Here is a 20629-nt window from a genome sequence, read left to right on the forward strand (position 1 = left end):
AAAGGTATTTAAAAGAGTTATGGAACTGGTACATTGGGCTCTCTGATACCTAAATTACATTCAAGAAAGATTTTCTAGGATGATATATCAACATACCTTTGGAAATGTTTCTGAACCGTCCATAGTTCCGGCCACTACCCACTGCTTGTCTGGTGAACCAAATAACAAATCGATGCCATTTTCTGTAAACACCGTCACGCGTGAAATCTCAGTCAGGTTAGGGATTGTAAGGGTGTATAAGGTACCACCTGCAGTGCCAATCTAGAGGCAAGAGAAACAAGAGAGAGCAGTTCTGTGATTTTAAGCTTTAGGCACAGTTTATGCATATAAAAAGTACCGTATTTTTCGGACTATAAGACGCACTTTTTTCCCCCCAAATTTGGGAGGAAAATGGGGGGTGTATCTTATAGTCCGAAGGTAGATTTGGCTGGCTCGGCGAGATTACAAAATGGCCGCCGAGAATTGAAGTCTCGGCAGCCATTTTGAATCTCGCCGAGACCGTCAGGCTGCATACAGGAGGATGGAGAGCAGCGCACTGGGCAGGAAAGAGGGGGCTCTTTCCTGCGCCGACGTCACTAGACCACCAGGGAAGATCGCATGAGTAAGGGGAGAGGTGGTGACAGGGCCGGGGGGGGGGGGGGGGGGGGAGGAGGTAACCCTGACGGCGATCCCGAACTTGGAGGGAGGGATTCGGATAAGACGCACCAGAGCACCTAGGTTTTAGAGGAGGGAAAAAGGAAAATTTTTTTTCCTATTTCCCTCCTCTAAAACCTAGGTGCGTCTTATGGTCCGGTGCGTCTTATAGTCCGAAAAATACGGTAGATTTATATGTATTAATGGCAGCATGCAGAGAGTTCAAAGGAGTGTCCTTCAAGTATATGTATATTCCATATTTTTGAATGGCCAGATATGATATGCTCATAATTAAAAAAAAACATCTCTCTTTCCCTTTCTCTCTCTATATATATATATAGCAAGACATGCACACAAATACCAATTCCAAAAAATGTTTTGCTTTCACATCAGCAGTAAAAGATCATGAGAGCGAACTCCTTAGTTCTTAACTGCACTTGCTGAATTTGAAAGTTTTTGTATTGTTGAAACTACTTGTTCTTGGGTCACATCTTGAAATAGGCTCTGTTATTATGCCTTGGGTCCCTTAAGTCTAGGGTCGAATGCTTGCTGTCCACTTTCACAACCCTCTGTTGCTCTGTCTTTAAACATTCAGCAAATTCTTTACTACTAATCTGTACAGGATGGGGACCTATAGATGTTATAGCCATTGACTTCTGTACTGTCTCCACTTTTGTTTAATATCCATTTGGCAGCTTTAGCAGCTGCAATAGAGAAATTTAAGTTGGAATATATTTATTTATTTAGATTTTGCTCACACCCTTTTCAGTAGTAGCTCAAGGTGAGTTACATTCAGTTACACTGGGTGTTTCCCTGTCCCTGGAGGGCTCACAATCTAAGTTTGTACCTGAGGCAATGGAGGGTTAAGTGACTTGCCCAAGATCACAAGGAGCAGCAGTGGGATTTGAACCGGCCACCTCTGGATTGCAAGACCAGTGCTCTAACCACTAGGCCACTCTTGGCAGACATTCAAATAAAAGCTTAGGAGCTCCTGGCTGGTTAAATCACTTGTGCAGGGCTATTCACTGATATGCAGTGGCACTTAACAGAGCCGGCTATTCTGTGGGCAATCCAGGGGCGGAGTTGGCACTTATGAGGCTAAATGCCGAAATTCAGCACTTAACTGTCGAAGTTAAGCTGCCCAATCAGACTGCATAAAACACAGTCCTATCGTTATGTGGTGTCGATTAAGTGCCAATAATATCGCACTTAACCACATAAGAGAGAGCTAGCCATATAAACCCAGATATTCAATGCCAGTGCCCAAGACATGGCCCAGCATTGAATAGCGGGGAATAATGCCAGTGATGGGTAAAAAAAAACACCCTCATCGCCGCCAGCTATCCACCCCTAATCGGCCGGATTCTATATAGTATGACTCGAGTTGCGCGCACAAATTGGGTCGTATTCTGATTTGCACGTGCAACTTAATATCTTAACAAGCAATTATTGACACTAATTGGCGTTAATTAGAATTTACACGTACAACTTGCAAAGTGTATTCTGTAAATTGATGCATGTAAATTCTAAGACGCAAAACCGAAAAGGTGGCGTGGCCTGAGCAGTTCATGGACAGTTCAAAAATCTGTGCGCAGTTGTAGCTAGTCTGCACCTAACTTAGTTTCTGGCATTTACACCAAGTTTTACTTGCAGTAAATACCCGCGACCAAATATAGTCATGCAAACTGCCGCTAGGCGTATTCTATAAACCGCACCTAATTTTTTCTTCCGTGCCAATTTTTACAGCATCATATATAGAATCTAGCCCAATATGTCTGTCTAAGAAAACACTATTCACAATCTTAACGATTGTTTAGAAACTGTGATGTCAGAATTTGAAGACAAACCTGGAAAAATCAGCTGCTTTGTGGATATCCAAGAAGCAGAGGGTGCTTATGTTTCGTTCTGTGTTAACAGGTGTGTTAGTATAGGAATCTGACCTAAATTACTAATTTGGAGGTCCAGTTAATCCCCGGAGCAGATTTGCAAATTGCCATACTCAGATAGGATTCACATCTTATATAGAGTTTAAACCAGTGTATGTGTGTGGTGGGGGGGGGGGGGGGGGGGGGGGGGGCTCAGGGTCCTGGACTCCTTCACTTTCTCCTCAGGATGCCTCTGTTTTCATGGCTGACGCGGATGCTAAGCCCCACCATCCGAACACTTCTCCTGCCTGAGTCACGCCTGCAGCAACGCTTAATTCAGCAGGCGGGTTTGGCCGCTAAAGCCGGGTCTTTCGTGCACGCTGGAAAACACGCATTAGTGGCTGAAGCCGCCTGCTGAATTAAGTGCTGCTGCAGGCAGGACTCAGGCGGGACAGGTTTTTGACTGGCAGGACTTGGCATCCCTGGCAGCAAAGGTAATGCTTTATTGGGGCAGGGGAGGGGGAAGGGAGGAGAGTATCAGGGACCCATCAGTCCACTTTTGGGAACCCTAAAATTGGACTTCTGCCTACATCCCTGGTTTAAACTGTCAAGATAAGTCATCTGTATTTAAAAGATTTTTCCTATATGAATGAACTTGCAATTTTATCACTATATAAAACAAACAAGTAGCTACTAATTTGCCACAGAAATTATTAGGAGGAAAAAGAAGTTCAGTGCTTGGGTTATGTCTGAATTTTTCTTTGAACTAAGACCTGCCTACTACTTCATCAGTTCTTGAAAAAACCTCCAATTATTGAAAACAACTATATTTTGGGGGGTTATTTTATCTTATTTTCATACACGTTGTTAAATGCTCCTGGTACTTATCTGAAGCGATGCTGCTATGTTCTGCGCTGTACAGCACAGCTGTTTCACGTCGGCTTCGTCAGGAGCGATTTAATACTGCAGCTGTTCTAGTACCTTCTCTCAGAGTCTGTATGCTCTAAAGTATCTTTACAGTTTAGATAAACAGCTGCAGTAAGTGTGGGGAAACAGCCCAAGGTTATGGAATGCCGAGGAACCCAAGCAGAATGTAGGAAAGTTCCTCTTTGGTAGCATAAACTATTTCCTGTTTCAGGTAAAACATCCATGCATTAATTTAAGACTGATGCCTGGATGCAATTGTCTTGACTATTTGGTGGCTAACTCATTGTGTTCATACTCACCATCAAGAAGGGTTTGTCGTTATTGATGCAGGTGATCAGAAGGCACTTAGAAGACGATGTTGAGAATGAAGCCTGCTCTTCACCAGTATGTCCGTTCCAAATTTTGATGGTTCCTCTTGCATCTGTACTAATTACTAGATTAGACTCTGGGAGTGTGATAACCTGTGACAGCGGATCCTCCTGTGTAGAAGTGGACCATATCTGGCTTCCCTAAAAAAAATGTAAACAGGTATCCTTCAAGAAAACATAATTTACAAATTTGTACTCTCCTTACTGCTCGTTCCTCCTATTAAAAATATTATCAGTCATTAAATAGTAGAGACCAACTGGTCTTAATACAGAACTTCCCTAAAATGACACTATACTTAATTCAAAACTTTGGGTTTCCCTCTTTTAATTGCATAGATATAAACAAATGTTGGAGGTAATACCTTTTTATTTGACTCACTTTCTCTATATGTTATTATTACTAGATTCTTGATATACCTCCTTTTATACAACCAAAGTGGATTAAATATAGGTATTTTTCTCTGTCCTACAAGGTTTCCAGTCTAAGGGCCAGATTCAGTAAATGGCACTGAAAAAAAACTGGCGCTGAACAGTATTCCACAACAGGCGCTCTGGGATCAGCATCCTTTATAGAACAACGCATAGTGCTGGGATCCGTGCCCCCTACTTAGGGTGTAAGGAGTTACACCAAGTGAAACCAGGTGTAAATCCCAGCATGCAAGTTTCACACAGATCCACACTATTCTATTACACCGTGTGCATTTCAAGGGAACACCCCAAGCTGCCCATGCTCCTCTCATGGCCACATCCCCTTTGCAGATTCACAGGAAAACACGAGTGCTATTTTGTAAATTAGAGTGTGTTTATTTATTTATTTATTATTACATTTGTATCCCACATTTTCCAGCATAGCAGTAGGCTCGATGTGGCTTACAGGTTCCGGAGAGGAGAGTACCGACTCCGGGAATATATACAGAGTGGAAAGGTGCAAGGAAGCTGATAAGGTTCCGGAAAAGAGAATACAACTCTGGGAAGAATATATAGTAGCATATAGAGAGAAGTAATCCCAATGAGGCTGATAAGTCTCCGGGGATGGGACTACAGCTTCTAGTGAGCAATACAGAGTAGGATAAGGGTAGAAGTACACTTAAATATAACTTTAGTAAACAGGGCCCCAAGTATGGGAATTTAAAAAAAAGGCATGGAATGGTGGCTTCCTTTATTACCACAGGGTCTTTCATAATTATATTCCTGTTTTTGATTCCCACCAGACCTCTAGAGAATCCATTCTTTAAGCATTCATAAAATTGATCCTAGTTGTTTATTATCATCATAATCCCAGATAGACATGTGGTGGCCATAAGAAAAGCTGCCATCCAAACTAGTGTATTCCTTTGGCCTGAACATTGAATATGATCCATAGGGGGTGAGGGGTGGCAAGGAGGAAGCAAGTAGAGGCAATGAAAATGAATTTTATTATTCTGGTGGCATATTTAAATTCTCATTATCTGAAACCTCTTCGTATAATGGCTACCTGTTACTCGGACATAGGAGCAGTCTGAGTCCTTCTGCGGAACCATGTTGCTATTTGGGTTTCTGGCCAGATACTTGTGATTTGGATTGGCCACTGTTGGAAACAGGATACTGGGTTAGATGGACCATTGGTTTGACCCAGTATGGCTTTTCACTCGGATCTGCTCTTTCTGATGCATTTCGGTGCCTCGCATCCATTAGAACATTTTCTCCACGCTGAAAATTTGGCACGGAAGTAGTACCTAACATTTGGTGCTATATTATTATTACATTTGTGCCCCGCGCTTTCCCCACTCAAAGCAGGTTCAATGCGGCTTACATAGTAGTAGGGATTACAGAGTATTGATAGAGAAAGTATAAGTTAAGTATAGTCGAATAACAAAAAAAAAAAAAATAGGTAGAGAAGGGCAAGGGTGAAGGGAGTAGGAGAGGTATAAGCAAGGGTAGGTGAGTGCTGGAGGAGGGGTAGAGGAGGTGGGAGGGGGATGGGATACGGGATAAGCAAAGGAATTTTGGTGGAAGACGTAGTCTAGGTCTTTGTCGTTGTATATAGAATTTCCCCCCAAAGTGACTACCTTTCAATGGTTATGGGCATCGGCTCTACAAAATGAGCTAAGAAGCATGACGCATGACTTCACAAATCAATTGCGGACTGGATTTCAACATTAGTGTTTGTATTTCAGTCTGCAAATAGTCCTAAATTTAAAAGAGTGGAGAGACCAACGTATGAAGTATCATTCCAATCATTACATTTGTTCAAACTCATCTGGTTGGGAAAACAGCCCAAGGTCTGCTTATTTTCATAGAATGCTGAGGAACCCAAGCAGCAAGTAAGAAAGTTATCCTTTGGTAGGATTAGGCGGGGTAGAAATGTTTCAAGTAAAGAAAAAAAATTCTTATTTAAATATAGGAAGAATTTAGCAGGGTTGTGGAGTCATGGATTTAGAGCAATTTTGGGTGAAGTTAGTAAAAATGTACCAACCAGCTTCAAAATAAAAATTTACAACATTATGATATATGGTACATTGATCATTTTATACTTAGATATTTTTTTTTGTCCAAACTTCAAATAAATATATTTTGTGATCTATTAATCCTAATGTTGTATATAAAGAAATATCCATATGTTTCTGTAATTAATCAAATTTTTTTTAGATTTGCTATACATAGCAGGAGTTGGGGTCAGATAGTAGAAAAACAGAGTCAGAGTTAAAGGTTTGGTGTACCGACTCCACAGCCCTGGTGTGTTGTTCTGTGTCCACAGAAGTTATTCTTGTCTTTAGTATATTTTTGCAAAATCTCATAGGTTCAACAAATGATGACATCTTATTACAAAGAAACAAGAGAAAGGTCTCTGCAATGGGAACCAACAGCAGAAGGACAGCAGTAACCATCAAAAGAGGCAGATGCCCTAATATGTAATCTGGGGATTGCCTGCCTTCACTACTTGAAGCCGCTGCCTTGATGGGTTTTCAGAGGAGAAGCTGCTGTGTGGTGCTTGTTTGGAGGCCAAATGAGATGCATTACCATCTTGGTGGCAGAGGAGTGGTGTGGTATTGCCGGTGCCTTCTTCATCAAGCACCTTGTTGGAAGCCCTATGATGTAATCTGGGGTTTACCTGCTTTTGATACTTGAAGCTGCTGCTTTGCAGCGTGCGGCTGCAGGGGTGTGCCCAAAGGGGCACGCCCTGCCTCTTGGAGCAAAAAAGAGCACTGTGGTACTCTGGGTTATGGTTTTATTCTGACTATGATGATTTTCTTTTGCCTACCATGGGGAAACATAAGGCAAAGGTTAAGGTTTCAACACCAACTGTTTTGGGACCTATGGATAAACATTTGGTAGCATCAGGTTCCCTGGGAGTTCCAGGAGTACAAGTTCTATCCCTTATAGGAATCTCCTTAAGTTCTCCAGAATGTACTCCACCTCCCCCACCAGTTCCTCCGACAGCAGAGAAATCCCAAGCGGTTTTCATATCACCTTAGCGGCAGTCCAGAGACTCTGCATTGGTGAAAGGAGTTACTTCTTCTAGTTTACCTGCTATGATTCAATTTGCAGACTCTCAGGCTATGCCACCTGCATAAGAACATAAGAGTAGCCATACTGGGTCAGACCAATGGTCCATCTAGCCCAGTATCCTATTCTCCAAACAGTGGTCAAGCCAGGTCACAAGTACCTGGCAGAAACCCAAATCGTGGCAACACTCCATACTACAAATCCCAGGGCAAGCAGTTGCTTCCCTCGTCTGTCTCAATAGCAAACTATAGACTTTTCCTCCAGGAATTTGTCCAAACCTTTTTTAAACCCAGATACACTAACTGCTGTTACCACATCCTCCAGCAAAGAGTTCCAGAGCTTAACTATTTGTTGAGTGAAAAAATATTTCCTCCTATTTGTTTTAGAAGTATTTCCATGTAACTTCCTTGAGTGTCTCCTAGTCTTTGTACTTTTGGAAAGAGTAAAAAATCGATTTACTTCTACTCGTTCTACAACACTCAGGATTTTGTAGACCTCAATCATATCTTCCCTCATCCATCTCTTTTCCAAGCTGAAGAGCCCTAACCTCTTTAGCCTTTCCTTATACGAGAGGAGTTCTATCCCCTTTATCATTTTGGTCGCTCTTCTTTGAACCTTTTCTAATCCTCATATGGAGGTGATACTCAAGTCTGTCATTATTCAGTAAGTGCCTTTCCCTAAAGAAGCAGTGGACAAAATTGTTAATGTTGAAACTAATACTGCAATATTAGACAAACGAGCTTTCGGTTTGGAAACTCCGGTTTCTGCTCTTAGGGCTGCTTCCATTTCTATTATAAAGGATTCTCATGTTATTTACACTAAATTAGAGTTGATGAAAAATGCCAGAAGAGCGTGCAACTTGCATTTTTGAAAATTTCCTTCAATTTATTTGCTGTCACCAGAGATTTCCCTGAGGAAATACCTTAGGGGGTTGTTTATATCTGAAATTATTTATTTAGGGCCTCTTTTATCAAGCCGTGCTAGCAGTTCCGGCATGGCAATGCCAACGGAGCCCATTCAAAGTGAATGGGCTTTGTCAGCATTGCTGCACCGGGAACCACTAGTGTGGCTTTTATTTATTTATTTATTTTATTGCATTTGTATCCCACATTTTCCCACCTCTTTGCGGGCTCAGTGTGGCTTACAATATATTGAGAATGATGGAAATACAACTTGTTACAAGACGCCCTTAGTTAATTGTTATTATTTGCCTGTTAAAAAGAAGCTCCATTCTGGTCAACAGGAGGATGATCAGTTGGTTACACCTGAGGTAGATTTGACTGCATTTCTTGAAGATACTTAAGGAAGTATTTTTTCACGGAGAGGGTGGTGGATATGTGGAATGCTCTCCCGTGGGAGGTGGTAGAGATGAAAACGGTAATGGAATTCAAACATGCGATGGATAAACACAAAGGAATCCTGTTTATTATTATTATTAGCATTTGTATAGTGCTACTAGACGCACGCAGTGCTGAACACCTAATACAAAGAGACAGTCCCTGCTCAAAAGAGCTTACAATCTAAATAATACAGACAGACAAGACAGTTACAGGTGAGGGAAGTAATAGGAGCTAAAAAGCAGCAGTGAAAAGGTGGGTTTAGAAGGAATGGTTCCGTGGAATCTTAGCGGAGATTGGGTGGTGACGCTGGTAATTGGGATACAAAATGGGAGCTGGGCAGACTTCTACGGTCTACGCCCTGATTGTAACTGAATAGATAGGGATGGGCTGGAGTGTAAATTTTAAGGGGCTTCGATGTTAGCTTCAGAACTTAGTACAAGAAAAGTGCTGGGCAGATTTCTGTGGTCTGTGCCCTGAGAAAGTCAAGAAAAACCAAACTCGGATATACATATAAAATATCACATACCATGTAAATGAGTTTATCTTGTTGGGCAGACTGGATGGACCGTACAGGTCTTTGATCTGCCGTCATTTACTATGTATGTTAGATTAAAGTATCTAGCTCTACCTTGCTAATGAAAGTGATAAATCCTTAATTATGAAGCTTTTGGGGGGGGGGGGGGGGGGGGAGGGGAATGATGTTAGCTTTTGTAGTGCAAAAATTATTGTATTTCCTGACATTTCTACAGCCATTCAACTCTGAAGAAAAGTTTTTTTGGCTTTCAAATCTAGTTATGGCTCTAAGGGCTACTTTTTTTCCCTTAAATATCCATGTAAATATCTTATTGCTTTTCAGGGGAAGGAATTTATTTTTTGGGATTCTTTACAGCTCGAAACATTTCTTATAGGTCACAAGAAATGATGTGCTTTTGATAAGTGGAGTTTAATAGTATTACTAGCGTTAAACTGTGGGCGAATAACCCTGATTTCCATAGATATTTGCTTTCTTAAATTTATGCTACCTTCTCTCTTGACACGGGCTTGATGTATGATTATTAGAAATTAGATTTATTCCTTGGTGTATTTCCTCTGAATAAGGGCACCGGCACTCAATGGCTGTATGCCACTTTTTTAAAGTAGTGCAAGGCCATTTACTGCCTCTATTCCTGTTGCAGCACGCAGCGATCCCACACACTGATGCCACTGCGGGCCACCTTTTACCGCTGCTTGGTAAAAGGGCCCCATAATTGGATAGTACAGCTGAATATCAGCACTAACCATCTCAGTGGGTGGTTCAGGGCAGTCGGGTGGAGCCAGCACTTAATTGGTTAAGTGCGGATATTTAGCCCTTTACCGGTTGAGTTAGCTGGCCAAACAGAACCGCATACATAGCAGGCCTAACTTTGGCCAGTTTAACTTAACCAGTTAAGGCTGAATATTGACACTTAACCAGTTAAGTGCTGGCCACCCGCACATACCTGGATATTCAATGCTGATACCCAGACATGGTGGCATTAAATACCCGAGCATAAGGCAAATCACTGACTCCCGCTGGCTGAATTCTTACCCCAAATATTTATTTTTAGTCCCTTGTTTTATCCTGACTGAGAGGTTTTTAGACTTTCTATAAAGCACAATGTAATAATGACTCAGCCTTCTTCCTTGTATTTAATGAATCCCTGGCATTCTGCCAAAATGCATTGTCTGATAATGAGATCATCTTATAAAAAAATGTCTAAACCAATAATTCATTGGAATGGTAACTCTTGTTTGTCCTTTGCATTCTACCTTCTGCCTTTGTACGTATCAAAACTGGGAAATGAATTTTGCTTCTCTCTTGTTGCACAAAAGAGAGGCGTAAGGACATCCTTCCTTCAGATTATGCTCCTCGTCACTGAAAACATATTGGAAGTTTCATAATATAACACAATAACTGGGCTTCATTTTAAAGTTGAAAACGGAGTGGATACATTTTCATGAAAGCTGTATGCAAAGGAAAGTACAACTGATTAAATGCATGCAGTACAATGACATGAAAGTTTTAGTCAGAATTTCTATCTGTACTTCTCAAAGGGGCCAGCCAAAAAGGCAGAGAGCTCCTCTCCTAATGCTTCCCCAATCAAACCTCCTATTTTGGGAATCTTTCTTCAATAAAATCCCAATCCCCCTCTGCCCAACAAAATGACCCTGTACCGGGAAGACCCCTGTTAAATTCCCTCTGACTGGGGAGCAGCCCCCTCAATCAAAGCCTCTCTTGACTCTTCCCCCACCCCCCATAACACTCCCTCAGAGCCCACCTTGAGAATGCCTGGGGTCTACTGGGATCCAGGCAGGAGTGATCCCTAGTCAATTCCACCCTTGCTGGCGCTAGGTTCAAAATGACATCAGTGACCCCTAGCAATAGTCTCACGGTACTACCACTAGGAGGTCAAACTGCTGTATAAGGGCAAAATACCTTTTCAAAGTAGACCTGGATGGGGCCTATGGGGTGCATTGCCTGATTGGGAAGGATTCTTCTGGGTCAGAGCGGTTTTGAAGTGGGGAGCTCCTCCCTGGTCAGAGGATCTTTGATGGGGTTGTTTCTTCCAAGTTGTGGAGACTTTGATGGGGGTCCTGTATTGATATATGACTTCACACAGACAGCATTGAGGGGGGCTCTCTGCCTCTTGGCTGGACCCTTTAAGAAGTGCCCGGGAGCATCAGGCTATGGCTTTGAGGCCCAATGCTCCCAGGATGGTAACATAGGGGTCCTTTTCCAAGGGTGCGCTAGCTACTGAACTTTTTTCTTAACCAATGGTCTTTTTAAAGACCAATTCATGTTTGTTTTACCGGATGCCTTTACTAAGGATATATGTGAATGTCAAGTTTACACATCAAGACTCCTGAGACAGGCACATATGTGCCAAAACATGGTGCCATGTTGTTCCTCTCCTTCCATCTTTCCAACCATCCAACAGTGGCTTTGAATTCAGTTAGTCCAAGACTTTCAACTAGCTGATTAGCTTTCCCCATAAGCAGTGGACCACTGACAGGAAAGTGTCTGCTCCTGACTTGAGAAAACCACCGAAGAAGAGCATCTTCTACATCCTCAGCTTTTCCCGCCCATTTTCGTTTCCTGTGTGGATTTGTATTGTTTTGCCAGTCCTCCGGAAGCTGATCTTTCTGCTTCAAGATACGTGAAATTTGACTGGGATTGACACCATATACTTTAGCAATACATACTTGACTTTGTTTGTTTTCTAATTTTTTAAGAACTTCTATTCATTCAGCCAGTGTTAAAGTCTTACAGTTGCGCGATGACGACGACTCCAGTGTACACTCTAACAACATTCTTTCGCTTCTTCTGCCTGTGGCAGTTAACTAACGAGATTTCAAATTTACCGCCCCTTTGTCACGCGCCAATCGGCTTCCATATTTCGTGCGTGCGCTTATGCGGAGTCTTTCCTGCAGAGGAGCGGTCTTAAACCATGCATATAAGTGAATGTTGCACTTATCAGTGGTGCGCTAAACCAAAGTTTGTCCCCATAGAAATTGATGGCGCCAAAAACGGGACCGAAGTACGGCATGCAGTTAAACAGAGCATGCGCTTGTCCGACGTGTACTTAAATGGAGTGCACTGTGTGTGTGTGTATATATATATATATATATATATATATATATATATAATCTATACATAAAATCAAAACAACGGCATAGTAGGAACATAAAAAATATCCAAACTGGGCATGTATTTGCAGACCCCTGATGAGGGCTAGTGTCAAAACTTGGCCAAGTCGGGTCCTTCTCCAATAAAATGTTAAATTTGCATCACTGGTTGTTCCTCTTTCCTGGGTCAACTTTGCTGTCTCTGGGTCTCTTGCTGGTTCTGCAAAGGTCGCATTCCTGTTTCTCTGTGTTAACTCTAATCAACAGCCAATTATGAAATTAAGTTGCGCACGCCACTGAAGTTTTTCTATAAATTGGGTGCCCAAATATGTGCCATTAATTGTAAAGTTGAGTGCCCAATTTTATAGAATTAGGATGCAAATATTTTCTTTTAAAAAGAGAACAGAATCATGATTATCATCTCTAGCACATTTCTTGCAGTGTGACACCTTGCTTGTTGTGATAGGAAACCATGTAGCACAGCAGTTGAATTTTGGGCATATTTATGCGTGTTCTTTTACTGTATTGGGGTCTTATAGCAATGTTTCTTTACCAATTGATTTGGACTATTATCTAATATTGTTTACGGACTTAGGCCCACCAGGCATTATCTGTCTTACCTCCTGGACATCCCACGCTCGAACAGTGCCATCAGTAGATGCAGTGCAAACAATGGATCTCAGTTTTTCAGTGCCAAATTCATGTATATTCTCCGAGAGATAGGCCAAGCCAACAATTCTTCCTGTAAAACAGGATACTATAACTTAGTACTAGGCTGACATTATCCCCCAAATTCTGTGTAACTTGCCCAAAGTTAGATGAGCAATTTTGGGCATGGATTGCAGATATGCACTTAAAGTAATTGGCTAAATTGGTGATAACAATCAATTACTGGCCTTAAGAACTAATTAGCACTAATTACTAGCTCTGCTCCCCTGTTCTATAACCTGTATACCTAACTCCAAAGGGTGTGTGGCCAAGGAAGGGGTATGGGTGGTTCATGGGCATTCCTATGATTTCGACGCAGAGTTATAGAATATTTCATGCCTAACTACTGTCAGTTGGGCGTGAAAAGAAAATACTTCTATTTTCACGCACAACTGACAGTAGTTAGGCGCAAGGATTTACACCAGCTTTTGGCAGGTATAAATGCTTGTGCCTAAATTTAAGTGTGAAAATGACTTGATAGTCCACGTGAAACTTTCTAAAATTTGCGGTTACCCCCAGATTTTATATAACGCACCTGGGGCCCTGTTTACTAAGCCGCGCTAAAAATTAGCGTGCGCTAATGCTAGAAACACCCATACATTCCTATGGGTGTCTATAGCATTAGCGTGTGCTAAAAGGTTAGCGTGGCTTAGTAAACAAGGCCCCTAGAATTACACGTGGTTCTGCATGTAAATCTAGGCGTATTCTATAATTACACATGTAGATTAATTGTTTTAACAAGCTGTTAAGCGTTGCTAACAGCTCTTAACAAGTAATAATGAGCACTAATTAGCAAAAATTAGAATTTACATGCGTACATTGCTAAGCGTATTCTGTAATATACGGCGCCTACATTCTAAAGCATGCAGGCAAAAAGTGGTGTGCTTAGGGGGCATGGAAATGGGTGTTTCATGGGAATTCCAAAATCTACGCACGTTTGCTATAAAATATGGGCCAATGTGTGTAAATCTACATGCAAGGATTTACACCAAGTTTTTCATTGGTGTAAATGGATGCACGTAGATTTAGGCGCTGAAATATCAACTAAGCGCCTAAATCTAGGCACCGATTATAGAATACGCTTAGTTGGAACTGATTTCAGTGCCAATTTTTTTAGGTGCCATATATAGAATCTCCTCCAGTAAGGCTGTGTTGTAGTGTGCGCCCAAGCGACCCTTGAGCAGGTAGCCAGCGGTAGTTGGCATGTGCAGTTTCCCACAGTAGAAAATAATTTTCTATTTTCTACCATGGGAGGGGGTGGGGTGTTTCTGGTGGTAATTGGTAGCATGGCCACATTGCTGCAGCACTGCCCAATTATCGCATGTAGCACGTGAGCCCTACCGCCTTCCTGATAGGTGGCGGTAAGGGCTTAGGCATTAAATAGCCGTGTGGTAATTTTAATATGGGGGCAGTATTTGAAATGTGCTTTATTTCCTTAACACACCTTTGAAGCGTTTCCTGTAAGTTATATAAATTAGGATTTTTTTTTTATTAGGATTTATTTGCCGCCTTTTTGAAGGAATTCACTCAAGACAGTGTACAGTAAGAATAGATCAAGCATGAGCAATAGACAATTACTGCCAACTCCAGACCGCTCCTTCTGTCTCACTGCACCCTACGCCTGGAATAGACTTCCTGAGCCCCTACGTCTTGCCCCATCCTTCACCATCTTTAAATCTAGATTGAAAGCCCACCTCTTTAACATTGCTTTTGACTTGTAACCACTCACCCCACCTACACTCCTCTCCTCTTTCCTCTACACATTAATTGATTTGCTTACTTTATTTTTTTTTTTTGTCTATTAGATTGTAAGCTCTTTGAGCAGGGACTGTCTTTCTTCTATGTTTGTGCAGCGCTGCGTACGCTTTGTAGCACTATAGAAATGCTAAATAGTAGTAGTAATAGTAGTAAAAATATTCAAAAACAATACAAAGTATGGCATGGTATACTATTTACAATGTCAACACAATATGTAATAGAACATTATAGGTGATAGCAAAGATGTAACATATAGAAGGGTTAGAAAGTAAGGTGATTGATTAAATACATTTTTTTTTCTGTGCAGTTTTATTAAAAGCAATTATGATATTTTAACAAAGTAAAGAAAATCTAGGCAGATAAGACATTTTTAGAGAATGCACAAAATAAACATGCAGAGTTATTGTTTTGAAAATCACAGGAACCTTCCATACCCGTGTGGCCCCTCATGCTTTTACAAGTGTAATCAGCGGATGCGCGGCCTGATGCCATTTTCTGCTCAACCTGTGAGCGATGCAGATAATACTTTTTCCATGTCTGCATTCCAGGAGTCAGACGTGATACATTGCAAAAGGTCCAACGTTGCAGACACATGCTTCTATAGAAATCAAATATAAAGACATGTTAAATGTAAAGCTGCATTCCGTTAAAACACAGTTTTTGAATTCTTGAGGAGGCACTTTTTTCAATTGCCCATGAAGGACAGGAATGAGAGGGGCTAGATCAGGGAGAGGGGTAGCTGTTCACGGCTGTTTGCAGGGCAGGATTGGGGAGGGTGATGAATCAACAGCATCCTCCACTTCCCATCTGACCCAAGCAGTGGAATAGCATTACAGGACTGAGATCCAGCAAATTTGATATGACCTAAAAGCTAAGTAGTTGCTCGTTATTTTGTTTGAATAATGAAATAAAACATATTAAGGAAGGTTGGAAGTTTTTTTAGACGATAATTTGTACTCCAGGACATTAAGGCGTTTTGCCTCATAAAAGAGTCAGATGAGGCTTTTTCCTTCCTTTTGATAAGATACTTATTTTTTATTTCATTATTTAGTTTATATATATATATATATATATATATATATATATATATATATATATATCTATCAATGAACAAAAAATTATTGTAAAAGTATAAAATCACCAATATACTTGATTGGGGAGGATTATTTGATGTAGATATTGTATCATTATCCTCATAGACCACTATTAGATTATTTTGCCAAGCAGAGTTGAGGCATAAACCATATCTGAGTATAATTATCTACACACACACACACAAATATTCTAGCTGTTTTACCTTCTTTTTGCAACATTTTAGACCAGGGTTTTCCAACCTTGGCCCTCACCAGGTTTTCAGGCTTTCCACAATGAATATTCATGAGACCTATTTGCATACAATGGAGGCAGTGCATGCAAATAGATCTCATGCATATTCAGTGAGGAAATCCTGAAAACCTGACTGGACTGCGGTCTTTGAGGACCTGGATACTATTTTAGGGACTTCCACTTGTTTTAAAGTCACGATATTATTACATATTATTAGAAAGCTGAGATTTATTATATGTCTACATGGTTGCAGTTGCCTGTCAAACAATTACAAAATGCTGGAAGCATAGCTCACATTTAGATATTTGTTTGGTTTATAAATACGAATATATCCTGGCAGAGAAAGTAGGTCATATTGATAAATTCTTGGACGTATGGTAACTGCTCAAAGAGTATGTGGATCTGTTACCCTCCTAAACTCTATATAGTGATATGCTAATTAAGCTTTGTTTTATATTATTCTAGCTGCAGTTTATATTTTGGGTTGTGTGGGTGGGGTGGGGATGGGAGGCGTATGCACTGTCTAGCGTTCTTTGAGGCTATTTTACTAAGCAGTGGTAGGCATTACTGCATGCCTATCATGTAACACAAAGCACTACCGTGGGACGCGCTGAGGCATCCTGCAGTAGTGTGCTGTTCAGTGGGTTCTAATCCTATGCTACAAAAGTTTTTATTTTTTTAGCACGGGTAGCGTGTTGATGGGCTAAGAGTAGGCAGGCCCTTCGCTAATCAGGCAGCGCAGGCACATTGCCGCATGCTGTCCAATTAGCGCGGGGTTAGTGCGGGAGCCCTTAGCGCCTACAAAATAGGTGTTGGTAAGGGCTCCCATGGTAAAGGCCACGTGCTAATTGGGTAATTAGTGCATGGCCATTACAGAAAAAGATATATATGGAACCATTATCCCGCCTCACTGAAAGTGGCTGCAGTGCGTGGAAAACCCACCCACTAACAAAAGCACCAGACACTTTTTAGCACAGCTTAGTAAAAGGACCCCTTTATTTGCTGTCTATGTAAGCGTATTGGGGGTTTACTGTATTTTTATGCTTTCAGTTTTGTTTTTCATTCTATTGTATATTTTGTGGTTTTGAAAATAAAAAATATGGGCTCGCTGTACAGGAAGTACTGGCGGGCTACTGCAGCAGCCCGGCAGCACTTCCCACCCCTATCGCGCCGTCATTTCTGATGCTACAAAAATGTATTTATTTTTGTAGCGCCGGAGTGTACCCGGTGGTAATCCGGCAGTGCCGCTCATTGCCCAGTTACTGCTGGGTTAACGTGGGAGCCCTTGCCACCCAGCCATTTCCTGTAGGAAATAGAGACTTCCCTTTTACCAGCTGCGGTAAAAGGGGGCCTCGGCACACATGTAAAACATATGCCAGTGCCAGCCCCCTTTTGCCTCAGCTGGTTAAAAGGGGCCCTTATAAGTGAACTAGAAAGCTGAGACTCGTAAGTTTCCAATAGTGTCAAACGTATTTGTGAAGTCATGCAGGCAGAGAAACCATCAGTTGAGAGGAAATGACATATGAGCAGTGGGTGACACTTTACTTTGAGGCCTTTTCACTACGGTGTGCTAAACCCTAACGCCTTAGGCTTAACATACCGAAAAAGACTTGCTGCAGGACCCACTGAAGCATCTTATGATAGCTTTCCTGTTTGTATGTGCTAATAACATGCTATTTTTTTTTATTCATTTTTTGAGCGGGTGTCATGGATTTTTATTTTTTTGTTACATTTGTACCCCGCGCTTTCCCACTCATGGCAGGCTCAATGCGGTAGGCAATGGAGGGTTAAGTGACTTGCCCAGAGTCACAAGGAGCTGCCTGTGCCGGGAATCAAACTCAGTTCCTCAGTTCCCCAGGACCAAAGTCCACCACCCTAACCACTAGGCCACTCCTCCATGGAGATGGAGAGTGGGCGAGGAATGGGCGTGGAAGCATTATCCAGATAGCTGCTCATATTACCGTACATTAACTGGTTAACTCGGGGTTAATATGGGAGTCCTGAGCACTTCCTAAATAGGAGGCGATAAATGCTCTTGCATTAATTATTTCCATTCAGTTGCCGCATGCCGATGCTAACATTTCGCATGGCCTGAAAATAAAATAATTGAAAAAGGCTGAATTAGCGGCCATGCTAGAAATGGGCTTAGGACATCCTAACGCAGGACTTTCTTGTGCGCTAAGGCCATTTGCTAGTGTACGTTAGTGAAAGGCTCCCTTTGTTACTTATACCCCATTTCTGGAGTAGCCCCCGCACTGTGGAATGCATTGCCTGAAAGGCTCCGCTTAACACAAGACTATCTCTACTTCAGGAAGCAGGTGAAAGCTTGGCTCTTCAACCAAGCCTTTAATGGAAGAAGTAACTAATCTTGTTAGTCTCACTCACACACACACAAGGATTGACTCGGCTGCACATACTACAGCGGGACATGTTTATCCACTCCTAGCCTGAGATAATATTTAACCATCTCTCTGACCTCATGTGCAACTTTCTTCAAATCAGTCACCTAACTTTCAAATTCTTCCTACTTTCTTACTCATCTATATGTTACAACTTTGCCTTACCCTTCACTACCAATTATAATGTTCTAGTACATATTGTGTTGTCATTGCAAGTAGTATACCATGCTATATTTTGTATTGTTACTTGAATATTTTTACTGCTGTAATTGCCTATTGCTCATGTTTGATCTATTCTTACTGTACACCGCCTTGAGTGAATTCCTTCGAAAAGGCGGCAAATAAATCCTAATAAATAAATAAATACTGTAAGTTAAGGAATATTTTGTTCCAAGACAGATAGCATACAGCATCAGAAATAATCAAAATCACACAAAATACATGCTAACATGCACATAAACATGGAAAACTATCTAACATAAAATACAGCGTGAGGCAACCCCCCCCCCCCCCACTAGAGGTTTTTGCCATTTTCTCAGCAACCGCTTTGAATTTCAATGAGAAATTTTATGTACTGATTTAGTCATCATACTTACGTATTACTATTAAACAACATTTAAATTATCTTAAGCTATGTTAATACTATTGCATTTTAGCGTTACTACATTACCGCGATTTTTGTGTTTTAAAAATGTTCAAACTAAAACACAGTAAAATAGCATCATTCAAACAATACAATTAACAATGTGTCAGTCACTGTGAATGCTCAGTGTCCACCCCCTATTTTAACATAGGCCTTCAGTCGTTTTGCGAAGTTATTAACAGCCTTGTCGATCGGTCCCTGTAGCAGGCTATCCCATATCATCTGCAGCGATTGTTTGTGGCTTTGGGTGGCCCTTGCGATAGGCCTCCAACGCTGCTCCCCAGACAAAAGTCTACATCACTCTGACATCATTAACAATAAACGTGTACCCCATTTTTTTTTCAAATAATGGTAGTTTTACAGTGCAAACATTTTTGAATGTGCAAAAATCGCTGGGTGGTCATGCTAAAAAGTCTGTAACGTTGCTGTGTTTAAAGAATCTCATTCCACTTGGCACATAAACACTGATAGTAACAACACATAAAGCTGTAAAATTTCACATTGAAATTCCAAGCAGTTGCTGAGGAAACAGCAAAAAAACTTCAAGGGGCACTTTTTTTTTTGCCTCACTCTGTATAGCACTGGACAATACCAAAGGAATCACAAAACAAAATATTTTGCACCATCTTGCATTACTCTTTGACATTTCTCTTGTGCTTTGTGTGTGCTGTGGAGCTATTTTAGAGTGCAAAGTCAATTTTTCTTTCGAAAAAAACTCCTACGATAAGCAACAATTCATGTTGAAGAAACAGGATCTCCTTTCACCCATCTCAAGAGCTTACTGTACATCTGGGTCAAGGCAGCCAGGGGCCAAGCCCATGACCTCTCAATTCAACTACATCTTATCTCACTGGGATGGGCTCAGCCAGCAAACTCATTCATCACAGGCTCGTTTCACCCCACTTCAGGGTTTAAGAACATTTCTGGCAGAAGGAGAGTGATCAACTCCAACAAATAAAAAAAAATACATCCTGGGTCTGATTTGCTATGCCTTTTTTTTCCCCTATTCTTTGTCTGGGGGGGAGGGGGAGATTAGTGAATCAGGCCCTCTTGTGTTCAAAAATAATGTGGATCAGAGGTATCATTTTAATAACTCTACCTCTTATTAGCTACAAACACACACACACACACCTACATCTATTTCTGTGTTTTCATATGTCTATAGATAAGACTATGGCCAGAGTTCCTTCTCGTAGCCGGGATTCTGTAGCTGAGAGGACAGGGTTACTTTTGGCTGACTAGTGAGAACAGAAAAGCTATTCCTCTCATGGTGAGTGACCCTTTTACACTCTCCTCTCCTCCACTATTTCAGTGCTAATTGTTAGATGTGCGAGACTGGATTAAGAAAGATGTGAGTAAAGCTGCCAAGCATTCATAAAGGCTGCGGATGAAAGGAGCCATTCTTGTTACCACTGATGTCAAGCTTAAGGGACCCAGCACCATCTTCTAAAGGCCTCGCAGAATACTCAAGAGGCTGTTTCACACTGTTATATTGATGAGACCAAGTCTTTAGAAGAGGGAGCCTGTGTTG

At 41.4% G+C, this 20629-nt stretch overlaps 1 protein-coding gene across 1 annotated transcript in view; it reads right to left on the minus strand.

Annotated features, from left to right (window-relative positions):
- FBXW12 (F-box and WD repeat domain containing 12) overlaps nt 1-20629 on the minus strand; it is a 49407-nt gene that overhangs the window by 14833 nt on the left and 13945 nt on the right. The window contains exons 3-6 of the mRNA XM_030207474.1: nt 15165-15328; nt 12885-13006; nt 3725-3934; nt 97-261 (exon numbers count right to left, since the gene is read on the minus strand). Coding sequence (XP_030063334.1) covers nt 97-261; nt 3725-3934; nt 12885-13006; nt 15165-15328 — 661 coding nt within the window. The remainder of the gene's footprint in view (nt 1-96; nt 262-3724; nt 3935-12884; nt 13007-15164; nt 15329-20629) is intronic.

The sequence above is a fragment of the Microcaecilia unicolor genome, chromosome 6 (assembly GCF_901765095.1).
Source record: "Microcaecilia unicolor chromosome 6, aMicUni1.1, whole genome shotgun sequence".
NCBI lineage: Eukaryota > Metazoa > Chordata > Amphibia > Gymnophiona > Siphonopidae > Microcaecilia > Microcaecilia unicolor.